Here is an 11,902-nt window from a genome sequence, read left to right as displayed (position 1 = left end):
ATGCATGGCTAAGCTCTTAAGTAGTTTGTGTCTCAAAGTCCAATTTAGAACCATTGATTAGGTCGGAAGATACTCTCTGTCTCAAAATATAAGCAAACATTAATCAATAAAGATTAATGTATTTGGTGTAAAATTTAGACCAAATACATTTATTTTTATTGATCAACTTTTGTTTCTATCTTGCGACAGAGGGAGTATTTGTGTTACTTCACTTAAAAGCTAAATTTTGAGTGATATTTGCATAACACAATTCAATACTAGTGGTACAATTTTTGCCACAAGATATATTTGAACATGGTAAGATCAAGATGAACTCCAAAAAGTTCAAAGTTATCTATTTATAGCATTTAATCACCTACCACATGGTCATAATTATGAGCATTATGCAGGAGAAATGTGCTGCTCCAACTTTCAACCATGCTTGGTTGTTAGGCCCGCCTAATAGTAATGGTATGTCCTAATCATCACAGATTGCTAATTAGTGACATCAATTTTAAGGTTAATTGGCAGAACAATTCAGAATAGAAATATAAAAAATGAAACATAAACAAATATGAATAGAAAATTGCATTTTAATATTTTTCTGTAATATTGATTTTTATTTTATTTTTGACAGTATATATATATTGATGAGAATGTTTATTTCTGAGTTTTCATCTTATATTAAATTGCTTCATATTTGAACTTTATTGATTTTGATTCTGCTTCTACAAGTATTATTTTTAGATAACTTTGATTATTTTGATATGTTCTCACTAGTCACTACTCAGTTTACATAGTTCATATATCTAGGCCAAGCAAACTATGAGATTTACATGAATAACCCTGTAATTTCCCTAACCTACACTACTAGCAAAAGTACATTTTGCAAAGAGGCCCCCAGACATAATCATCAATATTCGTTAACTCATACAAACACTACTAGCAAAAGTACATTTTGCAAAGAGATAAACTTCTATTTCCCTAACGTTCGTGCACCAAATACATTTTGGTTCAGTAGTCACATCAAAAACCTCGTACCTATAAACTATTAATATACTTAAAAATCTATTTCATATGAATGTGTTTAAATAAACAGTCTGACGTATGCTTAAATAGACTAACACACTATTATGCCGACAAATTTAAAATTTTAATATTTAACATAACATTTTAGAGAAATTTGCTAAATACAATATCAACATGTGTCATGAGTAATGAGGAGGTGGAATTAGAAGATATGGACCCAAATGCTGAGGAGGAAGTTATTCTGGGCCAACAGAATGCAGTGAAGCCCAAATGGCTCAAAGACTTTGTGGTACCCAAGCTCAAGAAGGGTAAAATTTATCATCCCACCTACTCACTTTTTCACCCACCCCTTGTTTTTCCATTTTTGTCCTTGGTCAAAAAATTCGGAACGCGTTTTCCGAATTTTTTTTGCCTTTAAAAACAACTTCGGAATGTGTTTTCCGAATTTTTTCCAAATTTGAATTAAAAAAATTCGGAAAACGTGTTCCGAATTTTTTGACCAAGGGCAAAAATGAAAAAACAGGGGGTGGGTGAGAAAGTGAGTGTGTGAGATGAGAAATTTTCCAAAAAAAGGGGGTAGGAAATAATCTCAAACATGGAAGTTTCTATTTTTTCATTTTTTTTTATATATGGAAGTTTCTATTTTGTCTCTGCTATGACTCAGCAAATTTGTTAGAATGAGTCCTTTGCTTGTTAATCCTTTCAGTTTCACGCACTCTTTCAGGGGAATGTACTCCCTAGATTCGTTTTGTACTACACTATATATATGTATTGGTTAACAGAATGAATAAATTAGGGAAATAGCTTTCATTCTATCTTAGGGTCTGTTTGGTTCGAAATAGAAGGAGGGGAGGGGAGGGAATAGAGATGGCAATTTGACCCATACCCAGAGGGTACCCGCAAAAATTACTCACAACAGGTAGGGTAAAAACCCGCATTTTGGGTACGGGCACGGGTATGGGTAATTACCCGAAAAAATGAACGGGTATGAGTGCGGGTACGGGTACCTTAGTACCCAACCCGCCCCATACCCGCATAATATATATTTATTTATTTTATTTATATTATTATATTATAATATATGTAAATCAATTTAAAACAATACAACTCTACTAAACTATTACATATTTTTAATAAAAATATTTATTTATAACATAATATAAAAATAATGTGAATATTTAACATAAATATGAACTTTAACATAAAGTTAGTAATAATTTTGTTTATAATTTTCATTAGTCAATATTAAAATTTTTGAAATTTTTTTAATTCTATTAAAATTATATGATATTTTATAATTGATCAATTTAATTTTAGTAAAAATGCGGGTAACGGGTACGGGTATGGGTACCTAGGTACCCATAGGGTATGGGGACGGGGGCAAAAGTTGTTACCCACGCGGGTATGGGGATGGGTACGGGTATTTTTTCAATCCGCGGGTATGGGGATGGGTACTATAGTACCCTACCCATACCCTACCCATTGCCATCCCTAGGAGGGAAGGGGAGGAATTTTAATGGAGGGGAGGGGAAGTGAGGGGAGGGGAGGATAATATTTATGTTTGGTTCAAAAGAGGGGGAGGGGAGAGGAGGTGAGAGATTTTTACTAAATATGTGTTTGGTTCACAAGGGGAGGGGAGGGATTCTAAAATTAATTTACTTTTTTATCCTTGTCATCTTTACAAAATCTCAACATTTTAAAATTATTCAGTATTCACTACATAAACAATTAAATATGAAAACTCAATAACCGAAAACTCCAGAAATAATCAAATGCAAAATTCTAACAAAATTTTTTATGTTCAAAAATATTAGTGCACTTCTAAAATATAATGTGTAGAATATGAAAATATGTATAAAACAATTTATTGATAGTTAATTTTCCTAAAAAAACTTGTTGATAGTTTATATATATATATCTATGTACAGTGCAACGAATTAAAAAGTGTTCATTTTATTATATATAACAAAAAAGTATTCATCCAAAAATGTTGTAGGATAGGTAAAAAATAAAAACAAGTATCTTGTAAAAAAAAAGTACATTAAAACAAAAAAATAAAAATAGTACAGGGAAAAAATAAACACAGGATGTTGGCAACGTAAAAAAAATGGCAACAAGCAAATAACTTAATATGATTTAATATAAATTTTAAAAGGAAAGTTTTGGTATTTTCAAATAAATATGAGGATAATTATGTCAATGTAATTAAAATTATAATAATTCATCTCTCCTCACCTTCCCTCCCCTCCAAATCCCCCCAATTTGGGGGAAGTAAAAATTGGTCATTGGAGGGATTTTGCTCACCTCACCTCCCCTCCTCTCCCCTCATAAAATTTGAACCAAACACAAAACATTTAAAATATTCTCTCACCTCCCCTCCCCTCCCCTCCAAAAACCCCGAACCAAACATACCCACTCCATTCACTACAGCATGTCAATTCTATATCTAATTTATAATAATAAATTTAAATATGTGATAAAAAAAATTGAAAACTTGGTATCCGGCCTCAGGACCGACTAATTCAAGGGGACCAATCCCACCGTCCACTTGCGGAGGACCCATTTAAAGTCAGAGTTTTTTGCTCTATATGGATTTAGCCCACCGAAATTGACACTAGGAGGAATCGAACATGAGACCTTGAGAGGAGCATACTCCAAAGACTCAATCCAACACCACTAGTCCAACCATAAGTGGGTTAAATATGTGAAAAATTAATTTAGACGAATAACATTAAATTATTGAGTCCTCGTGAGCTTAGCTCAATTGATAAAGGGCATCGCATTTTATGTTCAGGGGCCGGGTTCGAATCTCGAACATCTCACTTATCCATCTTAAAGGTGAAATTTTTAGCAACTATATTATCAGACCAAAATAGATTAAATTAAACTATTGAAAATATTAAAAAATTGGGCTTCGGTCCTATTTTTTTTTTTTAGAAAAAAAAACTATAATTAAATTTATAGTGCAAAATTTAATATATAATACTAATAGTAATATTAATATGAAAATATTATTCGTATTTACTTTCAGTGTGTATTATTTTATGATAAAAACAAATAGTATTTCCTTGTGAATCTGAAATGACCTATATTCCCCACCCTAATGGCAAATCTCTTTTGTTTAAATCAGATATTTTCTTAGTGAAACTGCAAAATTTATCCATTAAATTAGGTAGGACCACAATAGTGGCAAATCTCTCGTCAAAAGATCCTAGTGACAAACCTTTGATAGCATATTACTTTTTTTTGACAAATCAAAATAAAATTAATTTACTTATGCCTATATTGGCACTGATATTAAATATTAATTAAATCATAATACTAATACTAATAAGTTAATAAGGGACATTGTCGCCCGTGAAGTTATCTCAGTTGGTATGAACATCGCACTATATGTGTCGGAGTCGGGTTCGAATCTGGAATACTCCACTTATTCACCTGTAACTGTAAGGTGGATTTTCTATCCAATAGACTACTTGACAAAAAAAATAATCATTAATCCAGAGTTTGCGGCTAAGTAAAGTCATAATTCGGTTTTTTAATCGGATTCGTTCTTTAGCGGAAATTATTAACCATTTAAGCTCAATTAACGTTTAAGCATATATTTGCTTCCTGTTTAATCTGGTTCGTGGGGCAGTTCTGGTATCAAGTGGTTCTAACCCCTCCCAATCGCAGTTGAAAACCGTGATCCTCCCTACCAAGTTAAGCGTCAATCACCACTAAACCGACACGATTGGTTAAACATATATTTGCTTTGTTGTCAACTATAATCTGCATGTAGCTACAGAATCCCTTCTTAAACTCGTCCATGATTTTTTATCTCATTAATTAGTTAAACATATGATTTACATATATATGGATAATCTTCCCTGCTCCATCATCATGATCATCATCACTATCTTGTAGTTATCACACTCGTACAAATCCATGCTATGTAACAAACTCAAATCATCTCATCAAAAGATCTGCATTCTGCTAATCATCATCAGGTAATTAACCCTCTCTCCCTTCTAATAATCTCTTTCATTTTTTCTAATTAATTTTAATCACATTTCAATCATTCCATGTTCACGATTCAAATCTTGATATCAAATAGCCTAATTCTGTTACCCTTGTCCTTGTATTTCTCTAATATGGTTACATTCTTGTAACAATAAGTGCAGGATCGTAAATCTTGTTTCAACATTCAACCTATGAATGAATGAGTACATATTAACCATGGTATGAATATGATAACTGTCGACGTCGATCATATATAATGCTTGTTAATTTTTCTGAGTGATGATTTTTTTTGTATTTAAATGTTAAATAATTAGGAAATAATGTGGCAAAATTAATTGGAGTGTGGTGCAACTATTTTATTGTGTTTGTTTGAGAATGTGATCGAATATGATCGATTTTTACTCGATGGAAAATTTCAGGCGAAGCGTATGCAAGGGAACAATCATTGTCCTCCTTTAACACCAAGGTCGAGATTGGAAAGGCTTTTGAGAGAAAGAGAGGTGAGGAAATCAAGTCGGTATACTCAATCGACTGAGGACGGAAGAGATGGCAACAAAGAGGGAGAACAGCTTTATAATGATTCATTCTTCGTAAGTGAGAACGGTAATGAGGAAGAGTTGGCGGAAACGGGGTTTGCAGATGATAGGCCTCGCAAACAACGTTTGTTGGTGGTAGCTAACAGGTTGCCTGTCTCTGCTGTTAGGGAGGGTGTGGATTCATATCACCTTGAGATCAGTGTTGGCGGCCTTGTCAGTGCACTTTTAGGCAAGAAAAATGTTTGTCACATTGCATTAATTCATTGCTTTTATTCTTTTTTATAATTTGTTTTGATTCACATGTCTATTATAATTCAGGTATGGTATTTGTTTTATGATTATCTTCATTTTAAATCTTATAGATTACAACAATATTGTTAAATACCAGCTATAACATAAGTTATAACCCTGTTGTGTAGCAGAAGTTGAACAAACTGCTATTTTTCGTGATCTGCAATTGACAACACTAGATTACAAGAATGATGATTATTTACTTTCAAACTTTCTAATGATCCTGATTATTTGGAGATATAGATTGTATTTTTTTTTTCCTATTTGTATCGTGAAGTGTTGTGTGAAGTGTATTGTTTCGGTTGAAGGTGTAAAGGAGTTTGACACCAGATGGATTGGTTGGGCTGGTGTGAATGTCCCTGATGAAGTTGGGCAGAAAGCTTTGACTAAAGCTTTAGCTGAAATGGTATTGAATATTGTTCTTTCATGGTTGAAGTTTGTGCAAATTTTGTAAAAGAATGAAGTTTCTTATCATTGTAGTTATAAATCAAGCTTTTAGTTATGAATTTGTTAACTGCAGCGATGCATCCCAGTATTTCTTGACGAAGATATAGTTAATGAGTACTACAATGGTTATTGCAACAACATCTTGTGGCCACTATTTCATTACCTTGGACTTCCACAAGAGGACAGGCTTGCTACCACGCGAAGTTTCCAAACTCAATTTGATGCGTATAAGAAGGCGAACCAAATGTTTGCTGATGTAGTGAATCAGCATTATCAGGATGGAGATGTTGTTTGGTGCCATGATTATCACCTAATGTTTCTTCCAAGATGTTTGAAAGAATACAATGAAAAAATGAAAGTTGGATGGTTTCTCCATACGCCTTTTCCTTCCTCAGAAATACATAGGACTCTGCCGTCCAGATCAGAGCTGTTGAGATCTGTACTTGCCGCTGATTTGGTGGGGTAAGTTATCCTTGCACCTGAGTGATGGAAAACCTTGTCTTTATGTCCAATATGGTTCACTATTTTTTAAAACTGTTATATTTACATGCTTCACAGATTCCATACTTACGATTATGCGAGGCATTTTGTTAGTGCTTGTACTCGAATTCTTGGGATAGAAGGTACACCTGAGGGAGTAGAAGATCAAGGGAGGCTAACCCGTGTGGCTGCGGTATATCTGCACATGTTCTCTTATCTTTTCTAATTCTATACACTTAACCATGGAGTTAGCAGCATTAAAATACTTTCATCAATGATTATGCATTCCTTGATTTCCTTCTCATATTGACAACGTTTTATTTCTGGGAGTGTGAAACTTCAGTTTCCTATTGGAATTGACTCTGAAAGATTTATTCGAGCCCTTGCGCTTCCTGAAGTCCAGACTCACATGAAGGAATTGAAAGAAAGATTTGCAGGCCGAAAGGTAACAACTACATATGCCAAAATCCTAAGCTCGATAGTTTAAGAATTTGAGATCATTCCATTGTTTGGTTTCTTGCTTCTGTTGTTCTGCATGTGCTTGTTTCTGATAAATGTGCATCATTTAAATCGCTTTGTGCTTATACTCAAATGGACAGGTAATGTTGGGTGTTGATCGTCTTGATATGATAAAAGGAATTCCTCAGAAAATCTTGGCATTTGAGAAGTTTCTTGAGGAGAATTCTCATTGGCATGATAAAGTTGTGCTGCTGCAAATTGCTGTACCTTCAAGGACAGATTGTCCTGAATGTATGTTACTTCTTTAGGAATTTAAATTATCTTTTGAACCATTTTTTTCATTGATTTTTACTTTTGCATCTTATTTTATTTATAGTTATTGCATTCATGGTTGAAAAACAGTCCTCTCTATATTAGTTGTGATATTTTTTGCTTTATGTTTTGCTCAGATCAAAAGCTTACGAGCCAGGTACATGAAATTGTAGGACGCATCAATGGAAGATTCGGAACACTTACCGCTGTCCCAATACACCATCTGGTTGGTATTTTTAAACATTTAGTTATGGCTGTAGACATAGATTTCTTGCTTGGTACTTAACAATGCGTGCAAGTATCACGATTCATGAGTTTGATGAAATTTTCTATTATTTGGAATCTCAATGAAAACACTAAACTTGTCATATCATTCCTACATATCAAATGCAATTATCAAATCAACTGATCCCCTTACTAAGATTTTAATTGTTGACCTTCTAGAAAGTTGTGACAAATGAATTGAAGTCATGCATTTAGCTGATAATGTGAACATTTCTGATCCATCTTTTTCTATTGCAGGATCGGTCACTTGACTTTCATGCATTATGTGCACTCTATGCTGTTACTGGTACTAATTTTCTACCGTATTATACAAGATATAGTCTATGTTGTCCTTCTATTTAATAATGAAATTTTTATATCCTAGCAGTGTGATATTGATCTGATGATTGGTAAAAGGTCCTATCTGTAAAATGTAGGACATTCTTTGTTTTATTCGAAAATTTCATAATCGTTTTAAACTTTCCTATTGTTTAGATGTAGCACTTGTTACATCACTAAGGGATGGAATGAATCTTGTCAGCTATGAATTTGTTGCATGTCAAGCTTCCAAGAAGGGGGTTCTCATTTTAAGTGAGGTAATTCACTTCTTTTATGTCGTTTTTTAACAGGACTAAATTGTAGAAAAAATCTCCAATCAATTCATGTCTGCCTAATAATATTGTTTAAAGAAAACACTAAATTTTGATATCTGCAATTACTTCAATATAAAAACCACTAGGTGATTGAGATTAAAAAAAAATTGAATTATTTATATGTTATCAGTTTGCAGGTGCAGCACAGTCTCTTGGTGCTGGTGCAATCTTGGTAAATCCATGGAACATCACCGAGGTTGCTGCTTCTATTGGTTATGCTTTGGATATGCCAGCCGATGAAAGAGAAAAACGGCATCAGTTTAATTTCAAGCATGTGACAACTCACACGTCACAAGAATGGGCTGCAACTTTTGTGAGGTTTTAATCCTTCAACTTTACTTGCATTTTGTTTTTCTTAAATTAGTTTTAATTCCTTGTAAGCATTTCAGTTTGAGATGAGTATAAAGTATAAACTGACAGTGTAGTTGATCACATAGTGTCAAAGTAACAATGGATACTATGTCTTTGAGAATGGAAATAACTACTATCTTTGATGGTCTTATCTAGATTTTTACCTTAAGTTTTGTAGTGTTCAATGTCACTTATGTATTTCATGAATATTTATTCTAAGCACACTGGTTTTTTTTTACACAGTGAACTGAATGATACTATTGTTGAAGCTCAGCTTAGAACAAGACAAATTCCTCCATTACTTCCTAATAAAGTAGCAGTTGATTGTTTCTCAAAATCCAATAACAGATTAATTATACTGGTAAGCTGTTAGAGTAGATCGCCAAACACTTAACAGTGGTATGTGGTGTAACAAATTATCAACCTTATTTTGTGCAAAATAATGTGATAAATTATTATTCTTAGGAAAATGGCTGTTCAAAGAAAAAATAGATGAGGTTTTTTGAAGTGAACTTAATGTTATAATGGTCATGACTTGTTTGACTCTCTCAGCATTTTTATAGTTCCTCTTCACAAAAATTATACCATTTTTCCACTACTGGACTGCAGGGTTTCAATGCCACTCTGACTGAACCAGTGGATGCTCTTGGAAGGGGTGATCAGATTAAAGAACTGGAACTAAAAGTGCATCCAGATCTGAAGGAACCTTTAAAGAAATTATCCGATGATCCAAAGACAACAATAGTTGTTCTGAGTGGGAGTGGTAGAGCTGTCTTGGACAAAGTATTATTAACAAAATTTTATTTGTTTTTCAATGTTCAGCAACATTTGTTTTTGTAATAACAACTATTTTATGCAGAACTTTGGTGAATACAATATGTGGCTGGCAGCAGAAAATGGGATGTTTTTGCGACTTACTTCAAGTGAATGGATGACAACTATGCCTGAAAATTTAAATATGGACTGGGTTGATAGTGTAAAGGTAGTTTGGCAGCATGAACACAAGTGTTTCTTACATTAAATTACTTTGATTTCAAGTTTGAAATTCTCATATTTCTATGAAACTTCAGCATGTTTTTGAGTATTTTACTGAAAGAACCCCACGGTCTCATTTTGAGCTACGCGAAACTTCAATTATATGGAACTATAAATATGCAGGTATGTGACGATACTTTTAGACCATCTTCCACTTTCCTTTTCAACTTACTCATTTTCTTTACGTGAAATTTTTGTGCTGATACATGTTAAAAGTCAAGAGCCTTTAAATGTTGAATAAATTTTAGATGTTGAGTTTGGAAGGCTTCAAGCAAGAGATCTGCTTCAGCATCTTTGGACGGGGCCAATATCAAATGCATCTCTTGATGTTTTCCAAGGTGGTCGGTCTGTTGAGGTCCGTGCAGTTGGTGTGTCAAAGGTATAAAGAAATTCCAGTTGGCTAGTAGACTAGTAGATCTAGAACAGAAGAAATAATAACAGGAAGATAAATGGAGAATGAATGAAATGAGTGTATTGATATGAATATTCAGATGAGAGGTAGACTCTCTATAACTGATTCAGAGTCTATGACTCCTCGGTGAATGCTTCTCTGCCCTCTTTCTAACAGAATGTTAACATGAATCTCCCATTATTCCCTTCCCACTACTTATAACCAACTCAAGGCATAACAAACTGCCACTACCTTCCCACATAACTCTCCAGTAGGCTTTTCTGTTTATAAGTTTTCTTCTATATGCTAAGACCTGACACTCATTTTTTGCCCTTCCTACTATGTATTTTGATGTAGGGAGCAGCTATCGACCGTATCCTGGGAGAGATAGTTCATAACAAGGGCATGAAGGAACCGATCGATTATGTCCTATGCATTGGACACTTTCTATCAAAGGTTTTGTTTATTTGATTTTCTATTCTTAGTTGTGGCTTTGTGTTGTCAAAAAACTCAACATTTCATGTAAACTTTAATTTAACTAAAAAGAGGAATCTAATGCTATAAGGGTATATTTAGGAAGGTTTACCTTGTATTTGCAACGGTGTGATTCCATAACTTGAACCTGTTACCTCCTAAATCACACAGCACCAACTGTAGCTGTTAGACATTGGCTGTAAACATTAAAAGTGAAACTCACCGATCTTAATTTTAGCTTGATCAAAATCAGAAGAAAAAAAAATTTACATGTGATAAGCCTTTGCCTACATAGCCTTTTATAATGATTATGACAACCCTTTCAGGATGAAGATGTCTATAAATTTTTTGAGCCAGAGCTCCCTACGGAATCATCTCCAATGGCAAAAGCTATGCTGTCCAATTCTTACAGGCCATCATCTCTGCCAAGATTTTCATCCAGCAAAAGTGGCTCTAAAGCATCTCACTATAAGAAGCAACGTTCACTGTCAAATCTAGAAAGGAGAGCCATTGAGCGCACAACTAGTGATCCTTGGAGACCACCAGGCCGTGATAGAATGTCGCTGTATGAGGGTTCATCAGTTCTTGATCTTAAAGGTGATAATTACTTCTCTTGTGCTGTTTCACGAAAGAGATCAAGTGCCCGCTACCTTCTTAAAACCTCACATGATATTGTCAATCTCTTAAGTGACCTGGCAGATCGTTCTTCATCACCACCAACTTGACTGATACATCATCCTTCAATTGTTAACTGTATGAAAGTTAAAAGATTTTGTAAGGTCTTATGTTGTCTAATTGATATGATTTAGTTCATATTTTTTTCTGTTATTGGTTTATTGAATACTGATAAAAGTGCTTACTGGTACCTACTGATGTATCGATTCGTTCTGCGATGCACTAGATATCCCATTGCTAGGCTTAACCTGACTAATATTTGTTCCATAATGCATTGTCTTGGCAGTTGCAAGATCTTGTGATGGTGATAAGCACCAAAAAAACATTTGTGGAAACTCTCTTAAAACTGCTGTAAAAGGAGGAAAAACCAAACCATCAATACTCCATCCACCAGCATTCATTTAAATTTATCCCTAAATTAAATGAATCCATACTTGTTACTTCTAAAATCCGATGTGGCGTGTACACACACACGCAATAAGTATGCATTGTCTTGACAGTTGCAAGATCTTGTGATGGTGATA

At 34.0% G+C, this 11,902-nt stretch overlaps 1 protein-coding gene across 1 annotated transcript; it reads left to right on the top strand.

Annotated features, from left to right (window-relative positions):
* The first annotated feature begins 5,438 nt into the window (after positions 1–5,438).
* On the top strand, positions 5,439–11,428 carry LOC123914561 (alpha,alpha-trehalose-phosphate synthase [UDP-forming] 1-like). The gene is made up of 17 exons (XM_045965762.1): positions 5,439–5,775; positions 6,146–6,243; positions 6,358–6,746; positions 6,843–6,957; positions 7,108–7,209; positions 7,364–7,514; positions 7,673–7,761; positions 8,058–8,106; positions 8,295–8,395; positions 8,583–8,770; positions 9,047–9,164; positions 9,413–9,586; positions 9,663–9,785; positions 9,874–9,961; positions 10,087–10,217; positions 10,587–10,685; positions 11,030–11,428. Exons 1-17 carry the CDS (start codon positions 5,439–5,441, stop codon positions 11,426–11,428), a joined length of 2,751 nt encoding a protein of 916 aa, XP_045821718.1.
* Positions 11,429–11,902: the final 474 nt, after the last annotated feature.

Source organism: Trifolium pratense, linkage group LG3 (assembly GCF_020283565.1).
Source record: "Trifolium pratense cultivar HEN17-A07 linkage group LG3, ARS_RC_1.1, whole genome shotgun sequence".
NCBI classification, from domain to species: Eukaryota; Viridiplantae; Streptophyta; class Magnoliopsida; order Fabales; family Fabaceae; genus Trifolium; species Trifolium pratense.
Note: the sequence above shows the minus strand (reverse complement) of the source record. Positions and strands in the feature narration are given on the sequence as shown.